A 25,724-nucleotide genomic window follows, 5' to 3' on the forward strand; every position below is an offset into this window, starting at 1 on the left:
AGAAAAAGTCTCAAAGAGAGCAAGATTCAAGATAAGAACAAGATTTAAACTTTATTCATTCTCGAAACTTATACAGTAAAGATAGAAGAACTCTTTACACTTCCATAAGCCCGTCCATCATATGATCACAAAAGCAGCACTCACAAGCTGCACAAGTATAGGATAACTCATCTATGGGAATGATTCTGCTGGTTATTGATGCGCCTATCTCAGTGGTATGAGGTGTTCTAAGAAAAGGACCTCTGAGAGGCAAGCCAAAAACGGGGTAAAGGCATATCTTCTCATGAGGAAGAAAACACGCCAGTAAGAAGACCCGCTCAGAAAACCCAGGATGCCTTGATCTCATGACGCAGTAGTATCGGGGACCCAAACCCAAGGCTTCAATAACCATGGCCAAGCGGACATTGTTGCGAAAGTGCTGCTGACCCCAGGGTGTTACCCTAGTTATGTCTTGATAGGTCCGCCATTTGGTCTGCGCTACAGAAGTTCCCAAATGAGGGAAAAGTGAGTGCTCATACTGTTCTATAAATTCCTTCTTCACAGACTTACTTGCGTCTTGAAGGTGAGGAATCATTATGGATAAAACTAATTCTTGTTGCCAAGCCATGAAGGAGATTAGGAAGAAAGGAGATCGATGGGAGTAAGATTACTGTGAGCGACAAGTAAAAGTTACGACTTATATAAAGGAAGGAGCTAGCGTAACTTAGAAGCCAACGGTAGCTTGCCACTGAAGTTTTACCGTCTTTCCATGATTTGGGTTTGGCACATTTTTCTATAGAAGGTATTCAGAACTTTGAGATGAGGAGATAAAAGAAGTTCGTAAGCTAAATCACCTACTTTCTTTGGTCCACAATATCTGGGAGATAACTTCTTATACTTCCCAAGAGATAAAGAACTTCTTTTGGGCCGTACTCGAGACCAAAACCTTGATATCCAAAACATCGATTCTCACTTCTGAACTTGTTGTTCTGAATCCTTAAAACAGGTGGGACTCTTGAGAAGTATTCAGGAAAAAGGTTCTTCCTTTTTTAAACAGAATCTTTCTTTTATTTTAGAGAGAGAATAATTATAAGATCAGAAAGAGAGATTCTTACTCCTGTATACCTCTAAGGTTGGGGGAGGAATCTTACATTCTACCCCACTTAAAAGGTGCAAGATGTCCTCATCTCATAAAGTAGAGGACAACTCTTTTTCTTAAGATCCAATTTTATTCTGGGGTTCCTTATATTCTGGTCAACCCAACAGAATACTGGGATAAATATCCCTTAGAACTCATCATTAAATAACAATTCATTCAGATCATATCATTCATATCTTTAACATGATAAAGGTTCATTAGACCGAAAAATTTCCTTCTGAGCATTCCTCCACGGGAATTTCAGTCAAGTAAGTTCTCAATTTGTCATCCCTTAACTTGATCTAACGGTCAAGTGTTAACAGTAGCAATTTGACAGCACAATCCACTAATCTCATAGTGATTTGCTGAATCATTTTCATCATTTATCATTACAGGGACTCGTCCCAATCATCCACCTTGTGGTTTCGCTCAGCTTATTACATTTCAATCCATTTTCAGGGATCATCATTTTTCAATCAGAATCCAAATCAATTCATCGGTTTCCAAACAGAACTAAAAATCATATCAACCACATTCGAAATCATCATCTGGATAGCATTAACGCTTATAATTTCAAGTCTTAGATTTACTCGTATATACTGTCAGTAAAGAGCTGCAGTTATACTCTCGGTATATACGGTAGTCACGGCCCTTGGAATTATAAGGTAAATACCATCATGTCTAGGCCTCAAGCAAGTCAGGGATTCTATATAATTGCGGTACTTCCATCTGAAGACCCAATTACCAATTTACGAATTTCAGTTTGAATATCAAATTGTATGAATTATATCAAACAATTACAACCTTTTTGTGCGTCTTGATAAACTTTTGACATAATTTGCTCCTCAGTTGATCTTATTGGAGATCTATGACTTAAGTCTGATAAATAGATTTTTCTTTATCCGATCGTCCGTAAAAAAAAACATTTGTATATTTATATACAAGTTGCAATAATTACATAGAGTGGCTCGGCTCCAAAATTCAAAATCTCTTCGAGAGACGTATAAGACGACGGTACTGGGCCATAGTCATGCCCTGTTACATAAGTTCTCTAACTGCGAAGGGAGCTATTATTTTCTCCTTAGGGATAAATCGACTAAGGAGTCTATAAACTCGGCAAGCACGTCTGAAATTTTGAGGCGTTGAAAGATATAGAATGACACCACGCGTCATTTTCAGCTTTATCAAAATCATGGCCAATGAGAGGTTCTGCCTCAGCATTGCACGCCGGTTATAAGAGGCGTGGATATATAGCCCTGCAACCCACTTATGCTGTTGTCTCTCCACTGGATTAGGAAAATATAATTCCTCGAAATGGCGTGCGAGTCTTGCTCGGCTTGTTCGTGTTGAAGCGGAAGAGATGAGATGCTCGAAGGCAAATGCAATCATATCTTGAGACTGGGTGAGGTCGGGAATACCAGATAAATGGGGAACTTCCATCTATAAAAACAATTTCTTTGATTAAAATTTCTTCATTAAAGAAGCTTACGGAATGAAAATACATTATGAAAATGCTGTTTCTGAATTCTTATTACCAATTTCAGATAAGAATTTAATTATCTTTATTAGCTTTCAAAACCTTGCTCTGATACCAACTGTGAGATCCCTGTTCCCACCGAGCAACGGATTCGGGGTACTAGCAGCGGAAGTAGCACTTCTCGCGCGGGACAGGGGTCCCACACTCGGGGCCTCGCCCACGGATATCCGGACAAGAGACTAATCTGTCGGTTTGTCCAAAACCGAAACCGGAAAAACTTCCTTTACCCGGAAAGCACGGGCGATTCCACCAGGATAACTCTTTACTCTAACGTAGTCAAGATCATTACTGATCAAACTGATCTGACTGCACCTTTAACGGTACTTGGTCAAATCAAGGAAGAACTTGCACTTGGATCATTGGGATCAACGCTTTTTTCCCCATCAAGAGGCACAGCCGTTGATTCCTATCCATAGAACAATTTCTATCCGGGATTTACTTTATCTATCGTAATAATAGAAATTAAATCTCGATTTACGGATCCATCAGTCCAGCCTAACCCCATCCGATCCCATGGGTTAGCCAACCGCCCAACCACTGTAGTGATGGGATCCAATTTGGAATTTGGTTAGGTTTTGTCCCGGGTACCAAGGAAAAGAGTTCCAAGGCCCCCTAGCCGGAAGTTCATGCAAACATAAAACTAGCCACACCACTTACACACCCAATATGAAATTGCCTTTTTCTTAGCTTCAGCTAACTTTAAAACAATCCTTTAATGAAACCATAGTACCACTGATCACAATCTTCCAATTTATCTGGTTGATTCATAATTTCCCATCATTCCTTCATCAGAGTATCTATGGCATCATTGGCAACTAGAACGCTCACCACCTGTCCACACAGGGGCCTTTTCAATAGTTCCTAGCCCATAATACTCGGCAATATAATCACTTATAAAAATCAAGATGGACTCTCGTTGAAGATCAGCAAGATCAACCAACAGATCCATATAAAGAGCCATGGACTCATCCATTGAAGACCAGCAAGATCAATCAACTAGATCCATGCCCGGTTTCACAAAACAACTCTTACTCCTTGTTCCAATATCTTCCACGACGCACGTGTGGGTATCTTCGGCGACCCAGAGCCCGAGCACCGTATGGTCAGCACCCTCTAGGATCCTTCGCAGGTGACCTAGCGCTTCACTCATAGGCCGCTTCCTTGGTCCCTCATCCACCGTACCGGAAGCTCACCATTTAAATCGAACCGAGGCTGGTCAAGACCTCGGTCGACCTTGCTACGCGAGACGTCCTCCATTGACTCTCCGTCAGCAGTTGCAACTTTAACAGTTAGGTCTTCATGACCTTAATCCATAAGACGGTCAAAATGCTTCCCCAGCATTCTTGACATAAAACAGTCATTTACAAACAGTCACAAAATACAGTTTCTAAATTGAACTCTCGTCTTTCCACATTATCCCTCCTTAGTCCACATTACTTATTCCACATTCCATTTCAATGTGTACTCATTCTCATCCATTTTCTCATATCGACGACACATTAATTCACATACACATTCACATTCACATTCACATCCATACATCCACATTTACATGCATACATCCATTTTCACATCCTCATTTATACATCCACATCTCATATCCACATTCATACATACACATCTATATCCACATCCATACATCCACATCCACATCCACATTCACATCCATACATCCACATCTACATGCATACCTCCATTTTCACATCCTCATTTATACATCCACATCCCATATCCACATTCATACATACACATCCATATCCACATCCATACATCCACATCCACATCCACATTCACATCCATACATCCACATCTACATGCATACCTCCATTTTCACATCCTCATTCATACATCCATATCCACATACATACATACATCCACATTGACATTCACATTCATACATATACATCTACATGTATACATCCACATTCATACATCCACATTGACATTCACATTCATACATATACATCTACATGTATACATCCACATCACATTCATACAACCATATTACATCCATTCTCTTTCTAACACATCCCATATACATCTTAACACATCCTAACTCATCTTAACACATTCTATCACATCTCATACACATCTTATCACATCTTTTTGCATCTCATACACCTCTTATCACATCCTATCACTTTCCATACGCAACTTATCAAATCTTATCACATTTCATACACCTCTTATCACATCCTATCACTTTCCATACGCATCTTATCAATTCTTATCACATCTCATACACCTCTTATCACATCCTATCACTTTCCATGCGCATCTTATCAATTCTTATCACATCTCATACACCTCTTATCACATCTTATCACATTTCATATCTTTTTTTTTAAAGAGAATTCTTATATTTGATATAAGATTTCTCTACACATTTATTTATACATAAATTCCATTTAAGGAGACTAACACTTTCGAAATTAAAATCAATCTTTTATGCATCTTCTTATGCATAAATTCAGTTTGGTAGGAAATTACACTTTTAGAATAAAAGAATTTCTCTTATGCATCCAAGTTAAGCATAAAATCCATTTATGAGGAAAATCACACTTTTAGTATAAAAAGAATATCTTTTATGCATACCTATATACATGAAATCTAATATGATAAAAGTAACACTCTTACAATAAAATAATCAACTTTTATGCATACCTCTATGCATGAAATTCAATTATGATAAAAGTCACACTTTTATAATAAAATAATCAACTTTTATGCATACTTCTATGCATGAAAATTAAAAATGATAAAAGTAACACTTTTGATATAAAAAAATTTCTTTTATGCATACTTCTATGCATGAAAATTAAAAATGATAAAAGTAACACTTTTGATATAAAAATTTTTCCTTTATGCATACTTCTATGCATGAAAATTAAAAATGATAAAAGTAACACTTTTGATATAAAAATTTTCCTTTATGCATACTTCTATGCATGAAAATTAAAAATGATAAAAATAACACTTTTGATATAAAAATTTATCCATTATGCATACTTCTATGTATGAAATAAAAATGGTAAAAATAACACTTTTGATATAAAAATTTATCATTTATGCATACTTCTATGCATGAAATAAAAATGGTAAAAATAACAATTTTGATATAAAAATTTATCCATTATGCATACTTCTATGCATGAAATAAAAATGATAAAAATAACACTTTTGATATAAAAATTTATCCATTATGCATACTTCTATGCATGAAATAAAAATGGTAAAAATAACACTTTTGATATAAAAATTTATCCATTATGCATAATATTAAAATTCAATTTCTCCATGATTGTAATGAAATTCTTTCAATTAATCTAGGATGATAATTCCTAGAATATGGTAGGAAGTCCTCTTTTTATGCTTTGAATGAGATTATTTTATGCATAATTTTTATAAAAATTTGCCATAGCTCCGCTGCTATGACTGATAAATCTCAATTTTTCTAAGGGATAATGCTTATCATTAAGGAATAATTAAAATAATCTCTAATTGGATTATTAATCCATAATGGATTGAATCATTAATATACATAAACTAAAAGCATGAAAAAAAGCCATTAATTTGGCCTCAAGCATAGCTTAATCTTGGGTTAAGGAAAAGCTTTATGAAAAGCTTGATTTGGATTGAGAACGGGTCATGAGTATGACCATTTCTTGAGTGAGAGAGAATTTACATAAAAATCATTAGAATTTAAACATAAATGAAAATTAACTTCAATAGCATTATGTAACTCTTCACTACTATTCAAACTTCAATAGCATTAAAAAAAAACCATACCAATTAAACTTCTCAAGCTTGAGAGGGGTTGAGAAGAGAGAAACATTGAGAAATTATAGAAAGATCAATATTCACTAATTACCTTGCAACTTGCTTGATTCTTTGTTCACGGTAGAGGCCCCCAACCAATCAATTGGTTAAGTATGTTGATGGAGCCACTAATGGGGATTGAAGAAAGAGGGAAGCTCCAAAAACTAGTGAATTATTAAATGAATTCACAGTTCTTGGCTTAGGTGGAGTAGAGTAACGATGCATAAACACTATATATTTTTCAACAAGGGGGAGGCTTCTATTTATAGGAAAAATTGAGCTCCTAACCAAACAAACTGATTCTAGAATTTTCTAGATCAGTTTGGTCAATATTTGACCATTTTTAGGTCAGTTAAGTTAACTTTTTGGAACTAGACTTGAATGAGGAGAGAGGAGAGATGAAATATCTCAATTTTTATGAGTTTAAAACTCATTCAAGCATGTGAAATATGCACCTCCTTTAAAGAACTCCCCTTCCTTACATATGTGTCATAATGGAATCATTTTAATATTGCTCATAGTTTTTTTACTAATAAACCTTGTACATTTTCAACTCTTCATCTTATGTGAAATATGCACCTCCTTTAAAGAATTCCCCTTCCTTACATATGTGTCATAATGGAATCATTTTAATATTGCTCATGGTTTTTTACTAATAAACCTTGTACATTTTCAACTCTTCATCTTATGTGAAATATGCACCTCCTTTAAAGAATTCCCCTTCCTTACATATGTGTCATAATGGAATCATTTTAATATTGCTCATAGTTTTTTACTAATAAACCTTGTACATTTTCAACTCTTCACCTTATGTGAGCATTTACTCATTTTTGGGTATCTTCTTTTTACAAATTTGGATTTATCTCTTCCCTACACATGGATTGATGCTATTGGCCCATAGGAACCTTAATTGGACCATAATCCAAAAATTTCTGAAAATCTAGACCCTTAGACTAAGGTCCTTTATACACATTTATAATTAATTCCAATTGCACATTGGAAAGTTCTTTTTTGAATTTCTGTTTCAGGGGAACTTATTTTAATAAGATGAGATAATTTTCTATCTAAAAATATTAAAAATCTGAATATTCTCTCTAGAATATTTTCTCTCTCTAGGTTAAAACAGTTAGAAACAAGTCTTTTATATTTCTGAAGAGGGATTGATTATAGAAGAAGATACTAGACATCAAAAAGGGGTTTGGGGGAGGAATCTTACATGGCCTGGCTGGCCTGCTCCGTCTCATATCCCAGAGCTAGCCCTGACGAAGTCAACCAAGCAACGGCTCCCCACGTATACATTCCCTCTGGAGAGAGGGGGGCCAAAATGCGCAGAATCCTCAGCCAAATCTGTTGCGCCTGTGGACAGTCCCATAGGCAATGTCGCTGTGTCTCCACCAATGGGTGGCCACATCGGACGCAAGCCGGCGGAAGGCCACTGTAGACAAGCCAAGTGCCAATTGCAGAGCCCCTGTGGGCAACCAGCCACCCACCACTGGAAAGCCGAGATCCTGCATGCATGTCTGCTAGCCCAGAGCCTGGTCCAAAAATCCTCCAGGAACTCCTGTGAGAGTCCCTGTAGCCGCCAATGCTCCGATGCAGCTGGAGAGACCGTCCTCCTCGCAGTCAAAATATGCCTCCCCAACCGAACAGTGTACTGGAAAAAGGTGATCTCTGTGGCTTCGGGGGACGCATAAGGATCATGCCACTCGTACTCGCCAAGGTCCCACTGGAGCCGGGCCAAGGGACGCGCAGCATATGCCCATATGCACCAATCAGAGTCCACATCTGCAGGGTCTCGATCAATATGCCACTTCCGAGAAGCGGCGGCCACTACCCGTATCCTCTGAAAGATGCACTCTGCAACCAAAGGCGACTCCGCCTCCACTCTCTGAAGTCTGCCCTCATCCTGTATCTCATAGTAGAGGCATCTACCATCCTCAGTGCAAGCTCTAACAGCAATCAGGATCTCCAACTGTGTAAAGGCTCCCATCCACCGTGGGGCCGCTGGCTCAAAAGGCGTGAACCACTCCTCCGTGAGAGCCTCCTGAATGTCATCCCTCATAATCAGCCCCCCTAGTGGTCCCCAGGCTAGACGAGGCCGAGAACCCAGCATATGACCCTGCTCTGTGCGTACCGCGGGGCTCCAGATGAGCGGCTGTCTGGCCCGCTCCTCCTCACAAGTGGGAGGTCTCTGAGAAAGCCCCGGTCTCAGCAACTCCCAAGCTCGCAAGATACTCAAGGCAAATCTGTCCTCCCATCCTCTACTGAGGCCTATCCTCCTTATCTCTGTGAAGATCCACCGTATCTCTGGTGCCCAAGTGCCCCCTGTTGGGGGAGCTCTAGCCTACAGCCGCTGAAAAAGAAGCTCCTTCCAAGGCTTAGCACCTGGAAGCAGCCCCCGAACAATAAGCTCTACTCTGATCAGCTGGATCTATAATACCCAAGCCCCCCCGGGCCAACGGAAGAGTAATAACTACCCAAGCAACCTTAGCCCGGGTCGGCTGACCATCCCGCCCAGACCAAAGAAAGTTCCTAATCAACCTCTGTACCTAGCTGATGCAAGAGCTCGAGAAAATCCAACAAGACGTGATATACCACATAGTCACTAAAAGCACCTGATTTGTCACCACCACCCTCCCAGCCAAGGAAAGCCAAGCTGTACTCCAATATAAAAGCTTCTTCCGAATGCTCAAAAGAAGCGGGGCGATCTGCTGCTCAGGTGACAAATCAAGTCCAATCTCGCATCCCAGATACCGCACTGCTATGCCAGGAGGAATCCATCTAAAACCCGGGTCTGGGCTCCATGCCGGAGCGGGGGCGCTACTGATCCAAAAAGCCTCTTGCGCCAATTGATCAATGCTCCCGAAGCCACACCAAAAACCTGTAGAGATTGCTCTGCCCTCTGTAGATTGGCCTCCTAACCATGCAAAAACAATCCCGTGTCATCAGCAAACTCAGAATCAAGCAAGTCCTCACCCCGGACTGGAAGCTGGAGTCCTCTCAAACCAACCTTCTCTGCTGTCAGATACATGCTCATAGCCTCTGCAAAGAAAAGAAAAAGGAACGAAGCGAGAGGGCATCCCTGACGGACTGATCTGGTCAGCTCAAAACTCAGCCCCCGTCCTCCTGCCATCAACACCTGGCTATGAGCTGTGGAATATATAGCTACCACCCCTCCAATCCAGTCTGGCTCAAAACCCACGCGAAGCATAGTGCCCTCCAGAAAAACCCAGTCGACTCTCGTATGCCTTCTCAAAATCGAGAAGCATAACGACCAAGTCCTCGCCGAGAAATCTAGCTCGGGCCGTCGCCTCCCAGAAGGTGAAAATGTTGTCAAGGATACTGCGCTCCTTGACAAATCCTGTCTGGGTAGCATGAATCAAATCCCCAAGGAAGGGCTGGATCCTCAAACTCAAGGCCTTGGCTAGGACCCTGTAGACAGTATTGAGGATCGTAATAGGCCTCCACTGTCGAATATCATCTAACACTCCCTCCCCCTTAGGGATAAGAAAGATCAAGCCCTCCGAAAAACTGTGGCATCACCCCAGTGTCCAAAACATGCTGAAAATCCTTGCGGAGGCCTGGCCCCAAAAGGTCCCAATAGCGCATAAAAAAGGCAGGCGTCAATCCATTCTCCCCAGGGCAACTATGACGCGGGAGGGCCCTCAAAGCCTCACCAAGCTCATCCTCTGAAAGGGGCTCACCCAAAGCTGTGCGCATACGATCTGTGACCCTCCTCTGCACATGGGCCCACACAGTCTGTCTGCAAGCATCACGTGCCTCCGTGGTGGCTGGCTTTGCTGAAAGCAGGTCTCTGTAGAACTCAGTGGCAATAGCTCTAATCTCCTCGGGCTCAATGGCTAACGATCCGTCCTGCCTCCTGAACTGGCGTACACCTGCTCGAGCATGGCGGGGTCCGGTGATCTCAAAAAACCCCCCAGTCACTCTATCACCAAGCTAAGTCCACTGAGAGGCCTGGCGATGATAGTAAAACTCGTGTCTCTGCTCCTCTGCCTCTCTAACCTCCTGGCATGCCTAGCTCAACTGGGACGCCACCCACTCACATGTAGGCTGCTGCTCCTGAAGGCGCTGGAGCGAAGCAAGGCTACGTCTCAAGCGACGCTCCCGCTCTCGTATCTCTCCCAGCCGTGTCAAGGCTGTAGCGTGCAAAAAAGAGCTGAGCTCGATGAGCCCCTGGGCACACTGGCCTGCTGCATCCAGGTCAGAGCTCTGGCTATCCTGCCATATCCTCTCAATGTCCTCAAAAAGACTGGGGTCTGTAAGTATCCTCTATGGGATCCTCAACTGCAAGCTGGTCTCCCGTGTCCTCTCCTCAAGAGTCAAAATAACTAGCGCATGGTCTGAGAAAGAGGTGCCAGCAAGAATGCCAACGGAGCCACCACGCTCCCCGAACTTGTCGCCCACATAGAAGCGATCAATCCGTGATAGATTAGTCCCTCCCTGCCGGCGATCCGACCGAGAAAAACTAAGACTGTCCTGAGAACGGGAGAAAGCCTTATGCTCCATGCATCAGTGATCCACAGTGTCATACAAAATCGCTCCCAAGCTGCAAGCTCCATGCCATGCACTGTAACATGACTGCCTCTCACCCTGTCGGCCGAGTCCTCAAGCATGTTGAAGTCTCCCCCAACACACCAATGTGCGGCCTCGGGCAATGCATCTGTAACAAGGGTCCAAAACTCTACTCTGGCACTAGCATGATTGGGCGCATAGACATTGAGCACACCAATGTGCTCGTCGTGCATCCTCAGAATAACATACTGGCTCTACCAGGCAAAGTGACCCCGCGATCCACAATGGCCTGCCACCATGCATCCGCAATGACCATACATACTCCTCTCTGCCCACCCAAGGGGCCAAAACCTGCTGACCAAAAAGTGTCCCATCTACCAGGCATCACCGAACCATATCTCCGAATCCTGCTCACTCAAATGGTGCTCCTGCATCATCAGAATATCAATACTGCCCCCAACCAGGCATCTCTGAAGCTCCTATCTCAAGCAACCACGATAACGTACATAGTGTGCACCGCCAAGGCCCTGTACATTCCATGAGATGATCCTCATGGATGACCTGCTGAGGTGGAGGCTGTCTCAGCCATACAGTGGGCCTTCGCAAGCGGCTTGGATGGAGAGTAATCCCATCCGAGCGACTACGAATCTGCCCACCCAGTGTGCTACAAGAGTCTCGGACCAAGCGCCAGTGGCTGTGTCCCATAGCGACTGCCTCCCGCTCGGAGAAAGAATCCTCATGTATGCATACATAGCTCGCGCTAGGTCTGCCACTATGCGAACCACCAAGTGTCGATTCCGGAAGGCACCCGCACTCCCGGTATCAAAGAAATGTGCCAACTCCCAGAGTCGGCCTACCATGTCTGTAATCTCCAAGTCGCTCACATGGTGAGAAAACTCAACTGCCTGTGTCTGCAAAATACTAAGAGCAAGATCCAGAGTCCACTCCCGGTCGCGAGTGCCGCAAAGAGGGAAGGAGAAGGCCACCGCTGAATCAAGTGCCTCCTCCCCTCGGGCCGGAAGTATCACCACATGAACTCTGAAAGGTGCTGGCTCATGGGGGCCCTCCGCTCCAAATAGGCGTGTAAAGGAGTAGTCGAAAGCCTTCGAGCGCTGTCTAGTGTCGAGACTACTCAGCCGACTGCGGATAGAGGATATCCGTGAAGCACGAATCGGCATGGTAGGTCTACGAGCAAGGTCAGTGCTTCACAGACACGAGCAAGGTCAGTGCTCAGTGCCCGCCGGACTGCAGGTGAGCGCCAGGGCATTGCCACTGCCTCCCGCGGAGCTGAGACGAGCGGAGGGGGAGGAGGGAAGGGGAGAAGGGGGTGGGGAAGGAGACGCTGAAAATGCGGGAGCGGGAACGGGAGGAGGCGAGGGTGGAAGCGAGGCGGGAGGGGGGGAGGGGGGAGGGGGAGGGGGAGGGGGAGGGGGAGGGGGAGGGGGAGGGGGGGGTGGAGGTGGAGGTGGAGGTGGAGGTGGAGGTGGAGGTGGAGGTGGAGGTGAAGGGGTGGACGATGGCATCTCCTGATCCTCAGTCTGCGCTGGGGTCTCCTCCTGGAGGGGAGCAAAGCTGTTCCTCACAGGAACCCAATGATGCTGAGGCTGTGTCTACTGCTGCGTCGGTCTCTGAGCATGCTGCTGTGGCTGTCTCCCTCTACGGCGCCCCTGTCCAAGCTGCCAATCAGAGGTCTCTATGGGCTGAGCAGGTGTCCCGGAGGCTGCCTGCCGAGCCGCATCTGTGGACGGGCCATCGGAGGTCTGCTGCTGCTGCGGTGAAGGTCGGGGTCTCCTGCGAGGGCAGGCCTTGGCCAGGTGGCCGACCTGCCTGCATATAAAACACTGGTTCGGGAGCCTCAAAAACTCCACTCTCTGATCGATCCATCCCCCCCCCCCCTATCCTAGGTAACTGAATGACCTTCGGAAGAGAGGAGATGTCAGGAACCAAAACTCTGACCGAAGGAAGGCCAGCTGCTCTAGCCACCACTGAAGCTGCTGTGGGGCCAGTCTCAAGCACTGAGCCCACCAATGATCCTATCCTGGAAAGGAGCGGAAGGTACTCGTGGCGAAGTCCAGGAAAGCAAACTGTGACATGGAATAGGCACTCTCCCTACTCGACCACTGCTGGGTCGAAACCATGCTGCCAATGTCTGAAGAAGGCCCGAGCGCCCCTGATGTCAAGGGGACTCATGGCTAGGACCTGGGCCACGCTCTGGGCTGTCTCGAACTCAATCTGGTAGAGTAACTGAACGTCCAGGATCTTGCCCACATCTGCAAGAAGGCAAGCCTGGAGAAGATCCCGGATCTCCCCTCTGCTGGGGCGGGTGCCAACTATACGACACATGGTGGAATGTACCTGGAGGCGTTCCACCTCTGCGGCGAGGCTCGCTTCCTCTTCTGGCGAAAGTGAAAGCCTGATGGGGGTATCCTCAGGGGCGGCGGGCGAGGGGGCTGCAGAAGAGTCCCTCTGAGGTGAGGCAGGAGGGGCCTCCATCAGAATCTGAAGCTGAGTCGAGGGCAAAGCGGAGACGGAGGGTCCTGCAAGAACCAAGCTGCACGAAAACGGGGGAAAGCGCGGAGCGGGGAGGGAAAGACTGAAAGCGAGGGGGGGAGGGACAGATGAGAGAGGAGAGAAAAAGTGGGGGGGGGGGAAGGCGAGGGGAAGCGGAGCGGGAGCGGGAGCGGGAGCGGGAGCGGGAGCGGGAGCGGGCAGCGGGAAGGGCGCAATAGGGGGCGGGAAGGGCGCAATAGGGGGGGGGGGGGGCGAAAAGGGGGGGAGAAGGGCGCGAAAGGGGGGCAGGGGTAGGCGGGCAGGCGGGCGCGAAAGGGGGGCGGGGGGCGCGAAAGGAAAAGGGGGCAGGCGGGCAAGGGCGGGACGCGGAGGGGGGGGCGCGAGCAGGCGGGGACGAAGGAGAGGCGAAGGGAGAGGGCGAGGGCGATGGCGAGGGTAGGCAGGCGGGGGGCGAAGGCAAGGCGACGGCGAAGGCGGGCAGCAGGCTCGAGCAGGGGGAGGGGGGGGGCGAGGGCTTCAATGAGCGTGATAGGGTTCAAGAGGTTTTATGTCTAGCTTCTTAGTTTTTGATGCTTGTAACAAGCGATAAATTACTTTTAAGTCATCGGCTTCTACCTCTGGGGGTACAATGTCGGTGTCCGAAACTGGTACGTCGATCGAAGCCGTTGAACTCGCAGGTTGAGAGTGTCAGGACTACATCTACTGCATCTGCGACGTAAGAGTCTCCAAAGTCTTCTAGAGTTGACTTCGCATAGCTACCATTTGGTTTTGTATCTCTTGCTGCCATTGGGTGAGAGCAGGTTCGTCTTGAATGATTGGTTCATCCACCATGGTAGGGGAAGCAGCTGGATTACTTTGCTGAAGCTCATGCTGGCGCTGCTGAGCCCTAGTGAGAACCATCGCCAAAAGAGCGGGTGGGTGCCATGGAGGAAGGCTAAGGCGAGGTTGTCAATGGAGGAGCAAGAATAGACCACCCGGTGTAGAGTGGTCGATCAGGAGGAGAGAGCAAAGGGCTAGGGCTGGGACTGGCAGCTGGTGACGAAGGAGTGGGTGTCCGAGGAGTATATGTGGGTGTCGAGGCCTCACGCATGAGACTTATGCATTAGCCATATGCATATGGACATATCAATAAGATTTATGCATGGACAATCCTCATAAGGACTCAAAGTAGGAACGACCACATCTCGTGGTCAACGAAGGACCCCCTTTAGAGGCGGAAGTACGTCTCGCATAGGTAAGGGAGGGAAAATCTAACGATGTAAACCTTACCTCTCTCCGTCAACTAGAGCCAAAGACGGAGGAGCACTACATCTGCCCATGCCCTGTGTACTATAGATTAGAGGGAGGCTTCATTGCCTTTTCAAAGAGGGGTTCGGTCCCCCTTGCCAGAGTGATGGACTACATGCCTAGGACTTTTTCTACTAGAGATACGCCGGTATAGAGAGAGACTCATACGTGGAGGAGTAGCACACACAAGTCCTATGCAACGACAACTTACTGATTTCTTTGGGAGCACCAATTCAGCACAGCAGAGGCAAGGACACGACACAGCCGCATCCACATTCAGAGGGGTCACTCTTGAGCATGCCTCTCAGCTATGTCGGGACAGATGCCCTAGACCTCGGGGTATTCGTTAGCAGATCCAGATGGCATGGGAGGATTAGAGAGATCATCGGAAATCACCAACAGATACCCTCCATGCAGTTCACCCCGGAGGAGCTCATCTTCAAGCTTCTCTCTCTCTCTCTCTCTCTCTCTCTCTCTCTCTCTCTCTCTCTCTCTCTCTCTCTCTCTCTAAAGAGGAGAAGGAGGACCTCATAGCGGAAGTCAAAGACCTTCACGGGGAAGTCAACACGCTCAAAGGCGTAATTTCAGCTCTTCAGAGGGAGCTTGCAGAGGCCAAGGCAAATGGTGGACTTGAAGAAGGTGAAATTCAGCCATCCATGATAGAAGAGCTCAAGGTTATCAAGGAACAAGTACGGGCAATTAAGGAAGAAGAGAAGCAACAGGAAGCAAAGACTTCCTCATGGGTGGAAGTCATCACCAAGACGCAAAAGAAGATGGATGAAGCGGAGAAGTGGATAGAGGTCGCCAAGAAGGGTAAAGGTAAGGAGATAACAACCCCTACACCTACAATCATTAATATGACTTTGGAAGAGGAACAACGAAGACGTACACGTGCTTTGCATGTGAGGATGCCCGGCCTTAAAGACGGGGATAAAGTTGAAGAGGAGGTGAAAGAGCTTATGGTGTTGATGGGGATTGACAGTCCGACACACGCAAAAGCCTGGAGAGTGGGCAAAAAAAGCGGAGGCAACGGGGAAACATCAAAGGAAAGAGCTCTCATACTTCGCTTCCCTTCTATTGAGGCGAAGAAGGAGTTCTTGAAGAGACGACCCACTTTAAAGAATACAGGCATTTTTCTTGGTGATGATCTTACTCTTTCACAGCTTGCACATATGAAGGAAGTCATGCCAGAGATTAGAGCAGCAAGAGAAAAGGGTAAGATAGCATTTTATAGAGAAGGGAGGGTGGTCATCGTGGAGCGACGCTCTACATGACGGTGCGAGACCTATGGGACCAAATTAAAGCTGGCAGCCTGGAACTGCAATGGATCCCTCAGACTTGATGTAGGTGCCTTTGAGGACAGCTTTAGAGATAGAGATATAGTCTTCTACTCGGAGACTCACCAGGCCCCTGGTCAGATGATGCCACAGGTGACAGGATACAGATGGAAGACAGCTTGCAGAGTAGGGACGAGATCGGTACACAGTAGTAGAGGATCAGGAGGGGTGGCAGTTCTTTTCAGGGAGGAGCTGCAACCGCTTATACACATAGTTCGGAGAGATGATCAGGCTAGATATATGTGGGTGAGACTGAGGGCCGACACAGGCAGATTCCTGTATATTGCCATATGCTATTTTGCTCCTAGTACATCGACATATGCAGCACCTAGAGGGCAGTCTCCTTTCTCTGTGCTAGATGATGACATATGGGAGTTCTCTAGGGATGGAGACATCATCCTGTTAGGGGACTTTAATGCCCGGACGGGCAACCGCCAGACAGCCTTTTATGATACCTCGGAGGAGATGCTGAGAGAGTTGGACACTCTGGATATGGGATTAGACAGAAGCTCACAGGATGTGGAGTGCACAGAGCATGGGAGATATTTGGTAGATATGGGGACTGCGCATGGGTTGGCCATACTTAATGGCTTGCAAAGGTTTCCGTCAGCAGCTGGATTTACTTGCTTTCCACATAGACATGGTGCTAGCACAGTGGATTATGTTATGGCTATGCCCAGCTTTGTTTCATGCATTGAGGACTTCACAGTTGGATCTCGGCCCATTGGGGTAGTAGTGGATCATGCATTGTTGACATTGACTATCTCTTTTCACTTTACCACAGCTCAGAGGACACGAGGGGCAGATCACACTCGATATACTTTTACCTCAGAGACTGATGCTGTCTACACAGATGGGATTTATAGACGTCTGTACACAGAGGAGCCAGGGAGACCTTTGGAGGAGTTGACCCATATACTGACAGAGACTTTACATGATGCAGCGAGAGAGGCATATCCACATACTCAGCCTGGACAGAGACAGCATTCTAGATGTATGCCCCAAAACAGCTGGTATGATGAGGAGTGCAGAGAGACCAGAGCCCGACTGCAGCGGGAGGTTGCTTTGGGAGTCACTACTTACCGACAGTCACGTATTGCCTTCCGACGCCTTGTGCGAAGGAAGAAGCGGGCCTTCCTTGCTCAGCTAGAGCAGGAATTATACCAACTGTTCTTGAGCCAGGATTCGAGGGAGGCTTGGCGTGTTTCATGAGTCCTCCCCTGCTTTGGCCATCACTTCTACAGAGGTCTGGGGTAGTTATGCAGCATCTCTATATACAGTTCCTGGACAGACACCTTTTCCTGACCCGCCAGCACCATGCCCACAGACATGTACTTTCTTTACCGCAGAGATGCTAAGGAAGGCCATTGATAGGATGAAGACTGGGAGAGCATATGATCACGATGGATTGGTTGCTGAGCACTTTATTCATGCGAGAGACATGCTGGCAGAGCTTCTAGCAGTGATGTTCAATCGTGCTATGTGCGAAGCCTTACCCGAGACTTGGAGTAGGTCCACCATCGTGCCTATCTTCAAGTCACGGGACCCTATGCAGCCAGGGAATTATCGCACTATTATGATTGGTCACACACTAGCACGATTGTATGCATCCATTCTTGAGCAGCAGTTGAGTAGATGGGCAGAGAGAGTTGGCATTCGAGCAGAGGGACAGGCAGGGTTTAGGAGAGGTTTCTCTACTCTTGACCACATCTTGACTCTCCAGGCCATTATTGAGGAGGGCAGGTCGCATGGGCGACGGATTTATTGTAGCTTTGTGGACTTCCGCAAAGCATTTGATACAGTGCCCAGAGCCAGATTGATGAGGCGATTACAGGAGATGGGGGTACCCACAGAGCTCATATGGGGAATTATGGCTTTATACAGATCAGTTTTGCAGGACAGGTACGCACCCCAGAGGGGGTCTCTACTTTGGTTCACTCCACTATAGGAGTGAAGCAAGGTTGCCCGTTATCTCCTTCACTGTTTGGTATGTATGTGGATGAGGCTTCTGACTACATTGAGAGATTGGGGGACAGAGGAGCCCAGCTAGCAGGTACATGGATCCCACTATTGTTATATGCTGATGATATTGTGTTGATCTCTGACTCTCCTGAGGGTATGCAGCGTCATCTGGATGCTTTACATGAGTTTGCACATGATAGTGGATTGTCTGTCAACCTTGGCAAAACCAAGGTTATGGTGTTTAACACCACGCCACAGTGGGTTAGGCGATCAGCTTCCACATTTACATGTGGGCAGGAGATTGTGGAGTATACAAATGCATATACATATCTTGGGGTAGTATTCAGTGGGCCAGTGTTTTCGATGAGGAGAGCAGCAGAGACTAGATTGACTAGAGCACATGCAGCCCTGGGTGGTTTGGAGAGGATGTGTTCGCAGGTTCAGTTTCAGGAACCTCGAACAAAACTCTGGCTTTTTGACACTCTAGTGACATCAGCTATGCTTTATGGAGTGCAGATATGGGGACCTTCAGTGGGCCATCACAGCGCAAGCGGGTGGAGAGGTATGGAGAGGCCTTTGGTATCTATGATTGCTAGGCTTATTAGAGCCAAGGCTGTGGTACCTCATGAGATTATTCGAGCAGAGCTGGCGGCTGCCCCTCTGGTGATTGAGGCTCTTACGAGATCAGTCTCCTACATACATGGCTTGTGGGATCTCCCCCGAGACAGATATGCACGCCTCGCCCTGGAGTCCTCCCGACAGTTAGCTTTACAGGGAGACACGGCTTGTTGGTATGGACAGATGACATCTTGGTTCCAGGCACATGGTTTTAGCATGGACAGATTGCCTCCCTTCCAGTATTCTCTGGAGGCACCCTCTCTCACTCTTACACGGACAGAGATTACCAGACTCATCCGTCAGGATTTAGTTCAGCTGGACATTAGGAGGACATGGATACAGCCGACTGAGGAGCTGGGCACGAAGATGGCTTTCTACAGAGAACATTTTCTTCAGCTCACAGCAGATGGTTTTGTGATCAGACCCAGTTACATGGATGTACACTTGTCTCATGCAGTACGATGTGCTATTGGTCAGATTCGCACATCCTCACACCAGCTTGAGATTGAGATTGGCCGATATAGAGGTATACCAGCTGAGGCCAGGATATGCCGAGTATGCCATGGGGAGCCAGAGACAGAGCTGCATTATATATGCCATTGTACTGCATACTATGAGATACGTGGTCGTTTCCACTGTTTATTCAGAGAGGGTTTTGGACCACTTTCCAGAGTCATGGGGTACCAGGACCAGAGGTGTTTGGGATTGTTCTTGCTTGAGCTGCGGAGACATAGAGATAGCCTGCTTAGGCGCACAGAGAGCCAGACTCAGAGGCACATTACAGACTTCTTTAGTCCAGCCATCACTGCGCCAGATGGACCACAGCAGCAGCAGGACATGGATACCGCCCACACCAGGGGTACACTGATTGATCGTGCAATTGAGCTTGGGTGGTCCAGACGCCCACGACCACGGAGGAGGGCATCCCAGCATAGACGGAGGTTGCAGCGGCAGATTCGGATTATTCTTGCGAGGCATGCGAGACACCCAGTCAGGATGCTGACCACAGAGGATATTGAGGAGATCCGCCAGTGTCCGATGCGGCACATATTATGAGATGGAGGTACCTCCATAGTGTACCTTCCAGTTCCAGTTTCATTTTCTAGGTGCCAGTAGTATCATCTTTATTTTTCATTTTCTGGGTTTTTTTATCCAGACATTGTATCAGATCCACCATGATGTAACTTTTGGTCTCATAGGTCATTATGGCCTTTTCAAGACGTTAATATAACATTTCATTTCATTTCTCTCTCTCTCTCTCTCTCTCTCTCTCTCTCTCTCTCTCTCTCTCTCTCTCTCTCTCTCTCTCTCTCTCTCTCTCTCTCTCTCTCTCTCTCTCTCTCTCTCGCTTCCGCCGCCTGCTGTTCGCCCTGCTCGCTTCCGCCGCCCTTCCCTGTCCGCCGCCTTCTCTCCCGCCTGCTGTTCCCCCTGCTCGCCGCCGCCGCCCTGTTATTAGCGCCGCCTGCTTCACTTCCGCCGCCTTCCCTCCCGCCTGCTGCCCTGTTCGCTGTACGCCGCACAGGTCTGCTGGCAATGGCCAGTCTATCTATCCGCGAGGTGGTGTGGCCTGCTCTCCCCACCCACCCTTGCTCAGGCCCCCAAGGCAGCAGCATAACTCTCTCTCTCTCGCTTCTTCCATGGCTTCCCCCTTGCGCAACCCGACGAAGGCGACCTTTATGGTCACAAACAAGAGGATAACAAATGTGGAAAAGGAAATGAAGGAATGGAAGGCAGAGATGGAGGGATGGTGGAAGGAGAAAGCAAACTTTCTCCAAATGGTATTCAATGAGGGTAAGCGGTGGAAAGAGGAGGAGGACCTCATAGCGGAAGTCAAAGACCTTCACGGGGAAGTCAACACGCTCAAAGGCGTAATTTCAGCTCTTCAGAGGGAGCTTGCAGAGGCCAAGGCAAATGGTGGACTTGAAGAAGGTGAAATTCAGCCATCCATGATAGAAGAGCTCAAGGTTATCAAGAAACAAGTACGGGCAATTAAGGAAGAAGAGAAGCAACAAGAAGCAAAGACTTCCTCATGGGTGGAAGTCATCACCAAGACTCAAAAGAAGATGGATGAAGCGGAGAAGTGGATAGAGGTCGCCAAGAAGGGTAAAGGTAAGGAGATAACAACCCCTACACCTACAATCATTAACATGACTTTGGAAGAGGAACAACGAAGACGTACACGTGCTGTGCATGTGAGGATTACCGGCCTTAAAGACGGGGATAAAGTTGAAGAGGAGGTGAAAGAGCTTATGGTGTTGATGGGGATTGACAGTCCGACACACGCAAAAGCCTGGAGAGTGGGCAAAAAAAGCGGAGGCAATGGGGAAACATCAAAGGAAAGAGCTCTCATACTTCGCTTCCCCTCTATTGAGGCGAAGGAGGAGTTCTTGAAGAGACGACCCACTTTAAAGAATACAGGCATTTTTCTTGGTGATGATCTTACTCTTTCACAGCTTGCACATATGAAGGAAGTCATGCCAGAGATTAGAGCGGCAAGAGAAAAGGGTAAGATAGCATTTTATAGAGAAGGGAGGGTGGTCATCGTGGAGCGACGCTCTACATGACGGTGCGAGACCTATGGGACCAAATTAAAGCTGGCAGCCTGGAACTGCAATGGATCCCTCAGACTTGATGTAGGTGCCTTTGAGGACAGCTTTAGAGATAGAGATATAGTCTTCTACTCGGAGACTCACCAGGCCCCTGGTCAGATGATGCCACAGGTGACAGGATACAGATGGGAGACAGCTTGCAGAGTAGGGACGAGATCGGTACACAGTAGTAGAGGATCAGGAGGGGTGGCAGTTCTTTTCAGGGAGGAGCTGCAACCGCTTCTACAAATAGTTCGGAGAGATGATCAGGCTAGATATATGTGGGTGAGACTGAGGGCCGACACAGGCAGATTCCTGTATATTGCCATATGCTATTTTGCTCCTAGTACATCGACATATGCAGCACCTAGAGGGCAGTCTCCTTTCTCTGTGCTAGATGATGACATATGGGAGTTCTCTAGGGATGGAGACATCATCCTGTTAGGGGACTTTAATGCCCGGACAGGCAACCGCCAGACAGCCTTTTATGATACCTCGGAGGAGATGCTGAGAGAGCTGGACACTCTGGATATGGGATTAGACAGACGCTCACAGGATGTGGAGTGCACAGAGTATGGGAGATATTTGGTAGATATGGGGATTGCACATGGGTTGGCCATACTTAATGGCTTGCAGAGGTTTCCGTCAGCAGCTGGATTTACTTGCTTTCCACATAGACATGGTGCTAGCATAGTGGATTATGTTATGGCTATGCCCAGCTTTGTTTCATGCATTGAGGACTTCACAGTTGGATCTCGGCCCATTGGGGTAGTAGTGGATCATGCATTGTTGACATTGACTATCTCTTTTCACTTTACCACAGCTCAGAGGACACGAGGGGCAGATCACACTCGATATACTTTTACCTCAGAGACTGATGCTGTCTACACAGATGGGATTTATAGACGTCTGTACACAGAGGAGCCAGGGAGACCTTTGGAGGAGTTGACCTGACAGAGACTTTACATGATGCAGCGAGAGAGGCATATCCACATACTCAGCCTGGACAGAGACAGCATTCTAGATGTATGCCCCAGAACAGCTGGTATGATGAGGAGTGCAGAGAGACCAGAGCCCGCCGACTGCAGCGGGAGGTTGCTTTGGGAGTCACTACTCACCGACAGTCACGTATTGCCTTCCGACGCCTTGTGCGAAGGAAGAAGCGGGCCTTCCTTGCTCAGCTAGAGCAGGAATTATACCAGCTGTTCTTGAGCCAGGATTCGAGGGAGGCTTGGCGTCTGTTTCATGAGTCCTCCCCTGCTTTGGCCATCACTTCTACAGAGGTCTGGGGTAGTTATGCAGCATCTCTATATACAGTTCCTGGACAGACACCTTTTCCTGACCCGCCAGCACCATGCCCACAGACATGTATTTTCTTTACCGCAGACATTATAATGATTGCCCGCATGATTCGAGCGATCATCAGTACCACATGAGATTGTTTGAGCTGAGCTGGGTGCCTCACCAGTAGTAACCGAGGCCCTATTCCAGGCACTTACCTTTTTACAGCGGCTATGGGAGCTCCCTGAGCAAAAGTACTCCCGATTGGCATTGACCTCATCCATACAGTTGGCAGAGGATGGAGATACTCATTGCTGGTACGCTCAGATGAGATCATGGTTTGACCTACATAGTTTGGAATAGAGGCACTACCACCCTTTCAGTACAGTCTGGATTGTCCATTTTTGGATCTCACCCGCTCAGAGCAAAACCGCGTGATCAAGATGGATATCATAGAGTGGACACAGAAAGGACATGGACTAGCCCCCTTGACCCCTTAGGCACGAAAATGGCTTATTACAAGAGCCATTTTCTACACCTCTCACCAAATGATTTTATCACCCGCCCGGCGTACATGGATGTACACCTATCACATGGGATACGTTGTGCCATTGGACAGATCCGGACCTCATCACACCAGCTGCGGATTGAGACAGGGCGATATGTGCATCAGATCTTGGATGACCGCATTTGTCAGCTATGCTACCAGGAGGTAGAGACACAGGAACACTACATCTGCCGATGTACAGTCTATTATGAGATCCGAGGGAGATATCACTGCCTCTTCCGAGAGGGTTTTGGGCCGTTACACAGGGTCATGGAGTTTGAGGATCAGAGATGCCTAGGATTGTTTCTACTTGAGCTCAGGAGACACAGAGAGACCCTCTTGGCAGACAGGAGGCCGAGCCATGATGTACCTAGACAAAGGACCCTGACAGATTTCTTCAGCACCGACACCAACACCAACAACCCAACCCACACACCTCCTGATACCTCCTCCATTGGGCCATCAGGGCACCGACCACGCTCCCAGGGAGTCACCACTGATAGAGCAGTTATCTTATGTCGTGCTCGTTGTCGGCCACGCCCACCAAGATCCCGACCACGGCATCCTCACCATCGCCAGATCAAAGCCATTATTGCTCGACATCGGAGGCGCCTACCTCGCTTCTACGACCTCTCCATTCTAGACAGCCCCATGGCGGAGATACTTGATCTAAGGAGAGGGCAACACTTCAACTGATCAGCATACATGGATCTACCTGATATACATTTTTCAGTATTTTCCAGTATTTTCTACTCAGTATCATCTCGGAGTCTTACAGTTCTGTTCTTATAACTGTAGGACAATCAGTTTATTGTACTTTTTAGTCTCATTTAGTTGTTCTCTTTGATGAGACACCAACTTCAGATGTACTCTCAGTTTTGGTCTCATAGGCCATTATGGCCTCATAGAGACGTTAATATATCATTTCATTTCTCTCTCTCTCTGTGCATACACCCCATGGCTATCTTTCAGCCCCCGTAGCAGTATTAGCAACAATCCCTACGTTTCGTGCATTGATCCCCATGTGCAGCCATGGATGGACTAAAAACTGCTCTTATCTCTGCATAGAAGAGGACATCCCTAGCATCGTATGTCTCATTGAGGACACGTTGGACTGGCCAAAGTATGCCATGTCATACAGCCATAGAAAATGCAGCTCTAGACCATGACCCAATAAAACAATAGTTAACATGGGTAATTACCACAGAGCAAGTGTACCCCAACTTAGATCTGACGTCAGTACGTATTCGCTCTGCAATAATGGCACCTGATAATAACCTGCACTGCATTATAGATATACAAGAATTAAGTGAGGTACATCAATAGCAATGTGATGCTCACAAGTTTTACAGACCCTTTGACAATAGCACAGCATAATGGCATATATCTACACAACGTGACAAACAAGAAGCCACCTTTTACTTATGGGATCACAAATTTCCATTGGTCCATTTTCAACAATCATGCCGGTTTTTTCCTCCATATCAACTAGACGCCGTAACTCGTTATCCCAATTGCAACCTTCCTTGACCAGAAATTCAACCTGTCAAAACCACTGATATCCACTCAATGACTAAAACCAATACAAGATACCATACTGATCAACGTCAATAATAACACCAATTACCGAAAGGACCGGAATGCAGGTGAAATCTTAGGATCTATCTGAAACAAAAACTTGAACTGAAAGCATGCAAACCTTCTTGGTAACATCTAAATAGGCTTCATCAATGCTTGCCCGCTCACAGATATCAGCATGCTGACGAAAGATGTCAAATACACTCCTTGATGCCTGCGTAGATAAAGATAACAGATTCGATCTTCACACCAAAGAGAGGGAGAAGAAGCCTATAGTATACTTTGGCCAATCAAAGACTAATAGAAAATTCTTGTCAAACAAATGCACAAGGCTGCAAAAGCAGCACATGAAAATGACAAAGCGAAGCAAACAAATACCAAGCCATCACACTAGCCTTGCAAATGTCCAGCACATCATGTATGACTGAGGAATCTCCCACAATTTTCTCCTGCATCCTTACCAAGGTAGTCACACAAGTGTCAAACCTCTCATGCTGCATCAAGCTAGACATAAGCGGGCTTGGCATATGCCAAGAGCTCACAAAGGCCACTCCTGATGATGCCTTTTATTATGACCACCTTGTCACTATTCTCTACCCTTCCAACTATAATGAGCCTTGATATCTTAGTCCACCATTGTCTCCACCAACAAATGATTCCCACATCTAAAATTTTAAACACGTCATCTGTCAGATGCATCACCCATGTGAGTGCCACCCTTGCAGCCGCCTCAAGGAAAAGTGATGCAATGGAAGACTAAACATAGATTAACGGTAAGCACATAAAAGATTAACACTAATCCTTTTGACCTTGCAAATGCACAAAAGACAACAAGAGATGTGACCCTAATCTACTATACATTGCATGCAACATGCTAAGTATGCACAAGCCTGATTAATGGTGATTAACATTAAGCTACATAGATTAACGGTAATCACATGCACATGATGACACAAAGAAATAAACAAAAGTAGAAAAGAAAGAATCTTTACCTAATCTACTCCTACTA

General features: G+C 46.7%; 1 protein-coding gene across 2 annotated transcripts in view; it reads right to left on the minus strand.

The window, feature by feature from the left end:
* Positions 1-25,724, minus strand: part of LOC147611380 (DNA polymerase eta-like) — a 132,548-nt gene that overhangs the window by 55,829 nt on the left and 50,995 nt on the right. For both annotated transcript variants that reach the window (XM_086784449.1, XM_086784448.1), the window contains exons 4-6: positions 24,837-24,929; positions 24,553-24,680; positions 24,340-24,415 (exon numbers count right to left, since the gene is read on the minus strand). In XM_086784449.1, the coding sequence (XP_086640575.1) occupies positions 24,340-24,415; positions 24,553-24,680; positions 24,837-24,929 (297 nt within the window). The remainder of the gene's footprint in view (positions 1-24,339; positions 24,416-24,552; positions 24,681-24,836; positions 24,930-25,724) is intronic.

Source organism: Cibotium barometz, chromosome 47 (genome assembly GCF_041138505.1).
Source record: "Cibotium barometz isolate CiBa-2024 chromosome 47, ASM4113850v1, whole genome shotgun sequence".
NCBI lineage: Eukaryota > Viridiplantae > Streptophyta > Polypodiopsida > Cyatheales > Cibotiaceae > Cibotium > Cibotium barometz.